The following is a 13,706-nucleotide window of genomic DNA, read 5'->3' as shown; positions in this document are numbered from 1 at the left end:
GTCACAATGGTGTGTTCTTGGGGAGGATTCTGTGGCAACTCTAGCTATCTTGTTATAACAGTTGACAAGTTTGTTTAGGTCTGTTTTTCTGAGGTTGGTCAGCATGGGGGATGCATAAAGTAATGTGGATAACTGCTCTCCTGAGGGTAGTGAAGACAGCGGAAAAAGTCATTGGTACCTTGCTCCCATCCATGGATGTTCTGCATGAGACTGTGTGTGTGTGTGTGTGTGTGGGAAGGGCTAGGAAGACTACCAACTATCCCACTAACCCTGCCCATGGCATGTACTTCCACCTTTCCTTGGGCAGGCAGTATCGCAGCTTATACTGTAAAACATCTAGACTGAACAGGAACTTATTCCCTGTTATATCCATAAGGCTGATGAAGTTGAATGCCAGGCATGACAGTGAATAATTAGATCAGTATGCCACTTGCTGTGAAGTATCAGCTATAGTAATCACTTTGGCAAATTATTTCAATAACTGGTACTGTTAGCCTGATCTCTTATGCTGTTACTTCCTGAATGTGCAATAGTCAGGAGTGAGTCACCACTCCATACATGTGCAATATGAGCATCAGAATATATAGTACAAGAACTGATGAAGTGCAATATAATAATAATAATATTATCTGTTGCTACTTGCCTCACATATATCCGAATACTTTTCTCTCTCTCCTTTAGATTTCCTGCTTTTAGTAATTATTGTTCATTGTACTTTTATTTGTATAACACACTAAATCTGAAGTAGGCAGACTTCATTTGTCTGCAACCTGTGGGTTTCGGATCCGACCTCGGATCCGAGCCGGCATTTCAAAAGGTTAGGATCCGAGCTCCTAGCTCCTCCCTCTACCCATAATCCCCTGCCAAGCCCTAACTGACCTCAGATTTCGTTTGCCACTTTTCAAGTTGCAACGGACTCCTCGAGCTCCTGGTTAAAGATAAGAGTATTGACTAAAAAATTTTAAAAACTTTAAACTTTTAATATTTAGTTAGTTAGAGTGTATGTGTTAGGCTTTCCTCTCTCTATCTTGTTAATTTTTTTTCACGGGTTTTGCGTAGTTTGTGTGTTTGTTCGTGCTGTGTGTTTTAGGCCTGTTAGGGCTTAGGATGTCAGAAGCCCATAAGGCAGTGTTTTCTAATACGAGTGTGGCCATAAGCTGTCCCCAGCAGATGGCCACACTCGGTGCGTTAAATGCTTGGGGGTTGAACACCTGTCATCTGGTTGTACCATATGTGCAGGGTTCAACTCCCGAGCTTTAAGGGAGCGGAGGTCGAAGCTTCTTCTGGCGGGACTTCTCCCTCCAGATGCGGCTCCGGCCTCTGCCCCTACTAGCCAGCAGCCTTCCGTGGGTGCTGCGGTCTCCCCTCCCCCGGCAGGGACTCAACCTCCCACCAAAAAGCCGGAGGAGAGGGAGACTACAAGGGAGAAAGAGAAGAAGGAGAGACACAAGGAGAGGCACCACAAACGGAGAGCCGAGACCTCAAGTTCGGCTCCTCCGTCTAAACGGGCCTCCCCTGTGTCTTCTAGATCTCCTCCTCCTCGGCTCCACTCCCCTCTGTTCTCTTCTGTGCCCGAGGAGGAGGAGGCTAGCCCTTCAGTGAGGTCCCCGAGGCGGCTCTCTAGGTCCGCTTCGGTGGCCTCATCTAGATCCACCTTTTCAATGAGCGAAGCAGACATGGACCGGATGATGAGGCGTTTCATCCAGGCCCAGATGCAAATGGGAGTGCTCTTAGCCCCCCCCCCCATCCGGGAGGGGCTTCGACCCCTTTTTTCGCCCCCTTGGCTCCTTCTCCGACCCACACCCCGGGTTCGGAGCTGTCTGTGCCGGGCAGAGTTGGATCCGGGGGTGGGTCGGATCCGATAGGTCGGCGCACCTCGGATCCGACCCATCCCTTGAGTGCTTCGGGTACTTCGGACCCAACCTCTCGGAGCCGAGGGCCGAGCCTCGGATCCGAGGGAGCTGGTGTGTCTTCGGCTCCGTCTAAGTCAGAGCACACCGGTCTCTCGGATCCGACGGTTTCAGCTCAGACTCCGGTCCGTGCGTCGGATCCGAGTGGGGGTCGGCTCTCGGGGCTTAGAGAAGCTGGCTCCCCCTCGGCCTTCGACGTAGTGGAAAGGGCGCTGTTGAGGACTACTGGACCCCCGGTCCCTGCAACGGCTCCACCCCGCACTCCCTTGCAGCTGGGCCAGGCTCCCATCAGCCGGTCCCAGGGACAGCCCGACTCGATGTCCCAAGTAGTTCCCTTGGAACATCTAGCTGCTGAAGAGGACTCCTCGGACAGTCCCCCCGAGGAAGTGCCTCGGAAGCGTAAGTGCAAAAGGAGGCACATGGACTCCCCAGAGTCCATTACCGAAGACACAGACTTGGATGAAGGGGAGGACTCCCCAAGATCACCCCCGGAAGACGTCTCCTTTGGAGACATTATGGAGATGTTAAGGATCAGGGGGGGGTGGTCTGCCCCCAAGGCCTCCTCAGACGAGTCTGTGTTCTTGGAGGCATTCGAGGTGGGTCCATCCACCTCTTGGGTGTCCCCTCCTGCCGATCCTCTGGTGGACCTTATATCCACCAGAGCATGGAAGGATCCGGACACCGTTGAGCCTGTACCCAAGCGTCTGGACCGTATCCTGAGCCCCCCGGCGGACCGCACTCACTGGAGCAAGGGCCCCCCGGTAGATGCCATGATGATGGCTGCAGCCACGAAGAGGGAGTTAGCACAGGAGAGTCCCTCTATGCAGCCTCCGGGCAGAGAGTCCCACTCGATGGATCGCATTGGGAAGCGAGTTTTTAGTTCAGCAACCTTCTCTTTGAGAGCGCTGAACTACATGGCACATGTCATCAGGATGCAGCGGGACCTGATTAAAGAGTACGCTGCATCCCCCCCCCAGAGTCCATGTCGGGTGAGGACAAACAAGTGTACTCCACCCGTATGGCCACTCTTAGAGCAGTTTCTAATACTTCTATGCGGCTACTTTCTCACGCTACCGAGGGAGCCGCTAGAGCTAGCGGAGCGGGCCTAGTCATGAGGCGTCAGGCCTGGCTCCGCCACTGTGATTTCGCAGAGCCCTTCAAAGCGACCTTCGCGAATGCCCCCTTTGATGGTTCTGCCTTGTTTGTCAAAACTGTTCGCGAAACGTTAGTCCAGAGCGAGAAGGACGGGAAGACGCTGTCTGCCGTCTGAGTCCGTTTCTCAGCTCCCCAGAGGTCCTTCTCGAAGAACCAAAAGGGACAGAAGAAGATGTGGTTCCGGAAGTCGCAGCAGTCCCAACCTGCTCCGGATAACCAGTCCTTCTGTGGCAGAGGAGGACAGGGAGGTCGCCGTCCTAGAGGCAGAGGGGCTCCTAGGAACTTTGGGTCCAGAGAACCTTTCTCTGACAGACCCACGCAACAGCCCTGAAGGGTTGCCCGGCTGTCCGTCTCTGGAGGCAGTCGGGGGGCGTTTTTCGAGGCACCTGACTTCTTGGGAGTCAATCACATCAGACCGTTGGGTGCTTCGTGTGATATCCAGAGGTTATGCCATTCCCCTGAGCAAAATCCCCAGATCCCGCAGCCTCCCCGATGTACCACCCGACCAAAGGGAGGCAGCAGCTGTCGAAATCGAGAAGCTGCTAGAAAAAAAGAGCCATCCAGCGCGTCCCCCGAGATCAGACCGGATCAGGGTTTTACTCCAGGTTCTTCTTGGTGCCAAAGAAAACGGGGGACTTAAGACCGATCTTAGATCTCTCCCTGCTGGACCTGTCGGTAACCAAGCAAAAGTTCCGGATGGTCACCCCACAATCTATACTCCCCCTTTTGCGGGAGAATGATTGGATGTGCTCTATCGACCTCAAGGACGCGTACTACCACATTCGGATGGACAGACGGTCCAGGAGGTTCCTTCGCTTCTGGCTGGGAGCCAGCCACTACCAGTTCAGGGTCCTCCCCTTCGGTCTCACCTCTGCCCCCATGGTGTTCACCAAGGTACTAGCAGTAGTAGCGGCCCACCTGAGACTCCAGGGATTACAGGTCTTTCCGTACCTGGACGACTGGCTCCTGACGGCATCATCAAGGCATCTACTGTGCTCAGCCAGGGACTATTTCCTTCTTATAGCCCCAAGGCTGGGCATCACCATAAACTGGGAAAAATCTTTACTGCACCCCACACAACTTATAGATTTCATAGGAGGAAGGTTGGACACAAGATCAATGCGGGCCTTCCTCACCCCAGACAGGCTGTCCAGCCTGAGGTGTCATATCACAGCAGTCCTGCATCCGTTTCCGATGACGGCTTCGGTCCTGAGGGCCCTGGGTTCAATGGCAGCAGCTATTCCACTTCTTCTTCATGCTCGCTTACACATGCGGGTTCTTCAATGGACCCTATAGGTCCAGTGGTTCCCGCTATACTCCTCTCTCAACAGCCCGATAGCGGTCAGCAAGGCATGCAAGGACTCCCTGTTTTGGTGGCTCCAGTCTCCAGAGCCTCTAGCAGGGAGACCCTTTTGTGCAACATTCCCCTGAGCCACGGTGACTACAGACGCTTCTCGCCTCGGGTGGGGGGGGCATTCTGCGGGCAAGATTGTCCAAGGCACGTGGAGCACCTCAGAGACCTCGTTGCATATAAATGTCCTGGAGATGAGGGCGGTGCTCCTAGCGTTGCAAGCACTTCACAGCCTTCTTCCTACGGGGACTATTGCAATCCAGACAGACAACATGTCGGTAGTCTGGTACATCAACAAGCAGGGGGGAACCAGGTCCTATCCCCTTTGTCGAGAGGCCATGAGAGTCTGGGAATGGGCAATTTCCACCAAACGCTTTCTTGTAGCAACGCACATTCCGGGAAAATCCAACATCCTTGCGGACAAGCTCAGTCGCACCATTCTTTCCCCGCATGAATGGTCTCTCAATTCTCTGGTAGCGAAGAAGATTTTTGCCGTCTGGGGGCAACCCTGTTGCGATCTTTTTGCTTCTCACTCAAATGCCAAATGCAACAGTTTCTTCGCTCTACTTCCCCCACTTGGGGAATCCCCGAGAGACGCTCTGGTGCATGCTTGGCCTCCTGGTCTCCTTTATGCCTATCCTCCACTACCTCTGATGCAGAGGCTCTTGCAGAAAGCCAACAGTTTGGGGAGCACAATGATTCTCATTGCCCCGTTCTGGCCTCGTCAGCCCTGGTTCCCGTATGTATGGTCTCACAAAGTGAATCCACCCTGGATTCTGGATCCGATCCCGGATCTCATCTCCCATCCTCTAGGACTCCCGGTCCCGAATCTACACACCCTGAAATTGGCAGCCTGGCTGCTCCAGTTCCATCCTTGATTAGGACTCCCGGTATCTCGTCACCTGTCAAGGCCATTTTAGTGGCGGCTCATAAACCTTCCACTAGGAAGGTTTATCGGAGCAAATGGAAAAGGTTTTCTATTTGGGCGGTCCAGAAAAATGTTGATCCTTTTTCGGCACCTATGTCTGCGGTACTGGACTTCTTAACAGACCTCTTTCATCAAGGGGCTAGTTCTTCCATGGTAAAGGTACAAATGGCAGCTATTTCCCATTATCATATGGGTCATGAGTCAGCTCCCCTCATGACTGCGAAACTTTGCAAGACCTTTCTTAAAGGAGTTTTTCTTTTGAGGCCACCGGTCAAAGAAGCTGTACCACCTTGGGGACCTATCCTTAGTTCTACAGGCCCTTACTGCTCCCCCCTTTGAGCCTGCAGCTTCTGCAGATCTAAAGTACCTTTCCTGGAAGACTGCTTTCTTGGTAGCCGTCACATCAGCCAGAAGAGTGTCGGAACTTCAGGCTCTATGCGTCAAACCGCCTTACCTCTCCTTTTTTCCCGATAGGGTGTGCCTCAGGACCAATCCATTTTTTCTTCCAAAAGTTTCTTTGGAATCTAATATTAATCAATCAATCAACTTACCTGTGTTTTTCCCCAACTATAAAAACAAAGGAGAATATAAGCTGCATTCTTTAGATGTTCATAGACAATTGCGCTTTTACATTCACAGAATGGCTGGTCATAGACAATCAGATCAACTGTTCGTCTCCTTTGCTAAATTTGCTATGGGCAAAGCAGTTTCCAAAGTCACACTGTCGAGATGGATTGCTAATTATATTCTGCAGGCTTATGACACTTCAGGTAGGCCTGCTCCTCAGAGGGTTACTGCTCACTCTACTAGGGCAGTTTCCACGTCAGCCGCGTTTAAATCCCGAGTGCCATTGGATGATATCTGCGCTGCAGCCACTTGGGCCTCGTCTCATACCTTCATTTCTCATTATAAGGTGAATGTTGTTTCCAGGGGAAGAGCATCCTTTGGCTCAGCGGTGCTCCGGAACATCCTTCCATGACGGCCGCCCAAGATTTAGGTAGCTGGAGACTCTGTCCCACAGGTTGCAGACAAATGAAGTCTGCCTACTTCAGATTTAGAAGTTATGTACTCACCATAACGTTCCATCTGAGTAGGTGACTTCATTTGGATGCAACCATCCCCCCCTCCATCCCCCTGACCTTTATACAATAAGAGTTTATTCATCTATTTCGATACTTTTTATTCTAGTATTATATAGGCAAACTCAATCTGAAGTCAGTTAGGGCTTGGCAGGGGATTATGGGTAGAGGGAGGAGCTAGGAGCTCGGATCCTAAGCTTTTGAAATGCCGGCTCGGATCCGAGGTCGGATCCGAAACCCACAGGTTGCATCCAAATAAAGTCACCTACTCAGATGGAACGTTATGGTGAGTACATAACTTCTAATTTCATTGTAGTTTCTTACATTTCTTGTAAATGTATTATTATATTGTTTTTTCTCAAGATATATATAATATTTTATTTTTGTATTTCACTAAGATATTAATCTAAAACAATCATTTATTGCATTTACTTTGTTGTAACTTTTCCTAATGTTTCTTTTTATGTGCATTTTTTTTTTTTGTTTGGAGATTTTTCTCCCCGAGTCTCTGCTGAAAGTAGGCTATTGGGCCCAGTCAGACATTATCTGGGTTAACAAAATGAATAAATAAGTAAATTAAATATTTTAAGCAACCACAACGTGAAGTCATAGTCTTGAAATACCTACTAGTATAATGCTGTCTAATATCTTCCTGTCTAATTGTGGTAATTTAGTGTGTTGTTAATATTTTAATTGTTACTGTATGTGCATTAGTCTTACTGTCATTCAAACTGTGTTCATTGTTATGTCTTGCACGGGGACCAAAGCAACGTAATTCCATTCAGCTTGCACTGCTGTGTATATCTGATCGACACTAAAGTTTACTTTGATTTTGGATTGTAGAAGTATTCTAGAAGCTGCTACTTGGCCCTCTGTACATAAATTTAGAAAGCACTATAAGCTTGACTTTCTTCTGTGGGTCTAGATCAGGCTTTGCAAAGACCATTCTCCAGGTGCTTTAGGACTCTCCTCCTTCCAAATGTAGTAAACAATGTTAAGCTGCTCATATAGCTAAGGTTACTGCAGCAGTGATCAATATGATGTAGATAGTACAGTTATGTAAGTAAAATTGCCATAACAATAGATGTTCAAATGATCACTGTACTGCTCCCTCCTTCCTCCCCCTTGTTTTGATGAATTATTTATGTCAGTGTGTGGTCTTTTTTTTTTTTTTGTTCTTCCTAGCATTGGCCTTTCAGGGCTCAATTTCCCTCTCTCTGTTGGCAGGAAAACTCTGAAGGTCTTTTCCTGACAGTTTGGGCCCATGAAAGTTGCCCTAATGCTTTGAAAGCTGGCTGGTTGTTATCTTTTCCAGGATGTAAACCATATAGCCAAGGCTACTGCAGCAGTGATCATTCGAACATGTACTCTTAGTGTAAGTTTACTTATACAGCTGTACTTTTACCTCTTTTAGCAGTTTTTCTTTTGGGTGTACTTGCCTTATTATTGTGTTGATCTTAGCTGCCTTTTTTCTCTTTCATTGTCTTCATTTTTAGTTCAAACATAGGCCAATGTCGTCATTACTGATGCCATTCTTGATCATTGATTGGCAAGTGTGCTGTGCTTTAGTACTTAAATCAGGGGACGTGAAGCCACATTACTGTGGGCTGTTGCATTTACAGATGTATGAAGGATGACGTCACAAAATACTGTCTCCTCATTAGCCCCACTAACTTTGTTTTCCTTAGAAAACTTTCATTCAGTACTGCTATTTTTTCTGGCTGTGCTATGCTGTTCTTCCTGTTCCCGTTACTGTGACTTTGTGTGTGTGTGTGTAATTGTTCCTAGTGTCTGTTTCAAGGTAGGACAGACCTGGTTTTGAAATGTTGGCTTGGTTACCAACTTATTATATATGACACTTCCCAGAATTAAGTGGCAGAATTTTTAAATGCCTAATTTTGTTTGCAAAAAGTCTGATTAGATAAGTTGGTGTTTTTGGTAGGTGTTTATACTAAATGTATATTAATGTTGTTAAATGGCCACTGTAGTGAATGCAAGCTTATTAATTTCAGCAGCAGAGTCTTTGTTAAAACAGAAAATAAATCTTGTATATGTTGGCCTAAATTCAACGTTGGCAGTCTTTCCCGTGCATCAGTAATCAACAGGCATACTCTTGTTACATGTTTGAGACAGTACACAGATGGGGGGAATGTATGTTATTGATTAAGCAGTTTTTCAACATGTCTCATGTCTCTTAACTATTGATGGAAAACCTGTTGAAAATTTGATAACTTTTGTTATTGCTGATCTGTTTGCTCAGGGTAGAGCTTCTGCAGCATTATGAGCGTTGCATTCTTATGGATATTGAGTTTGCGGATAGCCAGAATCTTGACCAGCTCCTGTGGAAGAATGTTTTCTATCAAGTTATTGAAAAGTTCCGGCAACTACTTAAAGATCCAGCCATTGATAATTGTGAAGTAATTCGCGCAAAGCTGCTCAGTGTGTTAGATGAGGTAAGTGTCCAAGTCAGATTTGCATTGTCATGGATTATAAAAGTGTGTATTGTCCAATTGTGAACGCTACTCAGACTCTAAGTTGCTTGTAAACCTAGAGGTTGTTACCCAGACATGCTCAGGATCATCAAGATCATACAGATTAGGCTTCAGATTCTAGACTAAACTACTGTGAAAAAAAATTGTATGAAGTCTTATGATTTTTTTGAAGATCAGAACAGAATAATCTCTGATGTGAGGTAGAAAAAGCTCCTTAAGAACAATGGGTTCCTGAGTAATGACAGTAAGCTGAAAGTTTTGTGGATATGACATCACCAAATATATATTGTATAGCTACAAAATATATTGTATATATTATATAGATGTACGTATGAACTTTGGTTCTAGATAATTGTCACTGTTAGTGACACCCCAACCTCGTGTAAAAATTGGGAAAATGGGTTGTGGATGGATGGGGTATGTAATATGTGTGTGTTTGGGTATAGTTCTCTCTCTCTCTCTCTCCATATATATATATATATATATATCTGTGTGTATATATATATATATATATATATATATATATATATATATAAATATATATATATATATATATATATAAAAATGTATGTATGCATAGATGCATGTATGTATGTATCCATATATATGGTTCTGCTTTCAAATGTCGAACTACCACAATGCTGAATTGCAAAATCTTGAGATGACAGACTCGAATGTACAGAACACTGAAACCTTAAAATAACAAGGATTAGTGTACTGACGTTTAGAATAACAAACGTGAAGCTGTCTGGAATGGTACATTGCCTAATAATGTAGAGCGCGATCTCAGAGTTGGTATATTTAATATGCAGGGGCTGTGAGGGGCACAGCCTCCCCACACGGGGGGTGTAGAGAGAACGTAGCCCCCCCCTGCAAAAACGTAAAAGAAAGTAAGATGTCTGAATTAATTTTCAAATTGCTATGGATATTTATGCAGATGTTTGGTATATAGCTGCAATAGTAGTGTTTCTTGGCTTCTACATGTCTTCATATTTTAGAGTTTTAAAAAACAGCACTTCTGTTTTAGGTAATGCAGTCCTGTAGTGGTTTAGTGCAGGTCCCGGTCCCAGGAGTCTGTATGTAATGTGTGCCATGTTGGTTACGTTAGCTTTGCGAATATATAAAGGGATATGTTAGGTAAAATGACTGTCGATGTTTTACAGTTTGTGTTCTGAATATTCGAATTTGTCATCTCAGAATTTTGCAGTTCGACATTTGAAAGTAAAACTGTATAATACGTATGTATGTGTATATGTGTATGTATATATGTGTGTGTATGTGTGTATAAATATATATATATATATATGTGTGTGTGTATATATAAATATATATAATATATATATCTACACACACACGCACACACACGTATAATATGTGTATATATATATATATATATATATACACACACACACACATATACACACACGCACACACACGCACACACACACACGCACACACACACACACACACACATACATATTTATTGTCATTTGTTAACCAGGTTGGTGTAGTGTGTTTTCGGAGAAATGCACTTTCGAGAAATATATATATGCATGACTTAACATTTGAGTGCGCATTTTAACAGTAATATACATTTTAAACACCTTTACTGAATTATCATTTGTGACATAGACAAACATAACTTTTTTTATGTAAAAGTAATCAAGCCATATTAACAAGTTCACATTTTCAAACATTATATATCACATGTATTGCTATATATCATGTAAGCTAAGCAACATTACATAAATTATTCATTTCCTGCCTTCTGTTAAACCTCATTCCTCCTTCAAAACATTTTTGCATGTATTTTCATAATTTCCATTTTTTAAATATAAGTAACGCCTACCTTTTTCTAAAGATACCACTGCCTGTTTTATTAACTCTCTTACAATATTCACTACTTCACATGTAGTTGGTTTAGATCTTGATTTCCGTTTTCTAGTAATTGCTTTTTTTGGCAGCCACCTGAATTAAACTTAACAAGTCTTTACTATGTATAGGCAATTCATATCCTTTATCCCAGCTCAAAAAAATAATTTCCTTAGTTACAGTCATTTGCTTTTCCAGTATTCCTGACAGCATATTCTGTAGGGAATTTTTAAACTCTGCCAACTCGTTGCTGTTCAAAAACAAATGTTCCCAACCTCTGTATTCCCCATCACACCTCCAACATTTGCTATCTACCTGAGGAAATAGTTTTTGGGTCTGCTTGGGGTATAAAACTAACTATGCAAACACTTCCAGGGAAAAATCCTAAGTCTTCTAGACTTTGTTGCATGGTGGGAGCTGTACATATGTCTTCCCATTGTTTCTTTGTGAATTGCATATTTAATGTCTCTTCCCAATCTTTTCTGACGTCTTCTGATTGATTCCTATAGTTACTGTGCAATATTTTATATACCCTACTAATTATCCCCCTATTAACAACATCTTCTGTTGTAGATTCATTCAAAAACTAAACTATTGCAGATCTTTCATTTAGGATTCACCTGTCCCTTTCTCTTTGTCTGTATGCTGATATCAGTCCCTGATATGAAAGGTAATCACTAGCATGCACTCCAAATGTCTTCTTGGCCTGTCTCCATTCTGTTACATTTCCTTCTTTTTTATTTCCTTGATTCTTTTGCTAGCTTCTTCCAGTAAATTCCAACCTCCTTTGTCTATTCTCTGTACACCTAATTGCAGACAGCCCTATTGGCAAAATTTCCTTTCTGCATCCCCTTGTTGGCTTAGTTCTTAGTACACTTTCTGATATTTTATGAATATAATATTCTGTATGACTGCTGTTATTCTCCTTAAAGATCTGCATAAGTCCATTTTTTTTCCTTAATTCTTGAATTACATCCATTCTTTCATCATCATTCGTTTCCTCTTTAAATTGTAGCTTTCTGCTTGTGTTATGTGTTAGAGCCTTAACTATGTAGCTCTAAAATATTCCTTCAAATCAGGGAATCCTAAACCTCCTTGATCTTTTGGGAGGTTCAGCTTATCCCACCTGACTGTTGTCCTCTTCCCCTCCCAAATATAATCCTTCCACTCTTTATTAATTACTGTCAATCACTTCTCCTTTGGTTGATAAAAATTTGGCTGACCTGTGTATAAAACTACAGGGATTAAAAATATTTTACTGTTTGTGTCTTGCTAAAGGCAAGAGGTTCAATGTTCTCAGTTTTTGTATTATCTTTTGTTTAGTCTCCTCCCACATATCCTTAGCTGCCATAGGCAATTTTTTTTTAATCCACACTCCTAAATACTTCATTTGGTATGCACACGTAAATATGGGTATTGCTGGACCAATTCATATTCATATGTCTGCTGGGTATTAACAGCCACCACAGCTATTTTCCAGGATGTTGGTGCCTGTCCTCCTTTTAAAATGCTGTTAAACAAATCCTTCCTGATGTTTATTATTTTCTTTTCTCCTAACTTTCAAACTTCCACAGGAATACAATCTGTTCCTGGAGACTTTCTTGTAGATGGGTTGTACTTCACCATTTTTATTTCCTTTCCCCCTATCTTAATTGTTAGTTGTTGAGCCTCATCTACATCTAACCTTGGCATATTTAAGTCTTCCATAAATATTTTGATTTTTGCTTTTTCCCCCCTCCTCTGCTTTATACAGATTTTCAAAACATTTCCAAAATATCTCTAATACCTCTACAGGATCTCTGGTTATTTTTTTCTTTGTTATATGTTCCCTAAGTTTGGCAACAACCCTTTCTACTTTCTGCTGCCTAAGTTGTTGTGCCAAAAGTTTTTGTGCTCTGGAGCTACTTCCTTATTTTTTTTGGTAGCACTGTCCACTTGTACCTTCTCTTGTTGTTTGAGATTCCCCTTATTTGGTAATAATTTGACCTTTGTCAGCCCCTCTAAATTATTGTTATGACTTCTTAACCAGATCTTTTATTTTTACTCTGTTTAAACTCCACTTCCATTTTATCCCACTCACTAGATACACTGGACATAAAAAATGTACACACCCCTGCTAAAATGGCAGGTCTTTGTGATTTAAAAAATGAGACCACAATAAATCATTTCAAAACTTTTCCCACCTTTAATGTGACCTATAACCTGTACAGTTAAATTGAAAAACAAATCTGTTGGGGGAAAAATATAAAAAAAATGTACATTACACTGGTTGCATAAGTATGCACACACTTAAACTAATACTTTTGATGAAGCACCTTTTGATTTAATTATAACATTCAGTCTTCTTGGGTAGGAGTCTGTCAGCATGGCACATCTTGACTTTGGAATATTTGCCCACTCTTCCTTGCAAAAAGTGCTCCAAATCTGTCAGATTGCGAGGGCATCTCTTGTGCACAGCCCTCTACAGGTCACCCCACAGATTTTCTATTGGATTTATTTCTGGGCTCTGGCTGGGCCATTCCAAAACTTTAATTTTCTTTTGGTGAAGCCATTCTTTTGTTGATTTGGATGTATGCTTGGGGTCATTGTTTTGTTGAAAGGTGAAATTCTTCTTCATCGTTATCTTCAGCTTTCTAGCAGAAGCCTGAAGGTTTTAGGACAAAAGTGACTGGTATTTGGAACTGTTCATAATTCCCTCTACCTTGACTAAAGCCCCAGTTTCAGCTGAAGAAAAGCAACCCCAAACCATGATACTGCCACCACCATGCGTCACCGTGGGGATGGTGTTTTTTTGGTGATGCAAAGTGTTGTTTTTGTGTCAAACGTACGTTTTAGAATTGTGGCCAAAAAGTTCAACCTTGGTTTCATCAGACCATAACCCAATTTTCCACATGCTTTTGGGGGACTTGATGTATTGTT

General features: G+C 43.5%; 1 protein-coding gene across 2 annotated transcripts in view; it reads left to right on the top strand.

Annotated features, from left to right (window-relative positions):
- SMG6 (SMG6 nonsense mediated mRNA decay factor) overlaps positions 1 to 13,706 on the top strand; it is a 3,859,488-nt gene that overhangs the window by 107,020 nt on the left and 3,738,762 nt on the right. For both annotated transcript variants that reach the window (XM_044054377.1, XM_044054376.1), the window contains exon 3: positions 8,684 to 8,876. In XM_044054377.1, coding sequence (XP_043910312.1) covers positions 8,684 to 8,876 — 193 coding nt within the window. The remainder of the gene's footprint in view (positions 1 to 8,683; positions 8,877 to 13,706) is intronic.

The sequence above is a fragment of the Protopterus annectens genome, chromosome 13.part0 (assembly GCF_019279795.1).
Source record: "Protopterus annectens isolate FY-2018-M chromosome 13.part0, PAN1.0, whole genome shotgun sequence".
In the NCBI taxonomy this organism is placed as follows: Eukaryota; Metazoa; Chordata; order Ceratodontiformes; family Protopteridae; genus Protopterus; species Protopterus annectens.
This window is presented reverse-complemented; position numbering and strand designations above follow the sequence as displayed.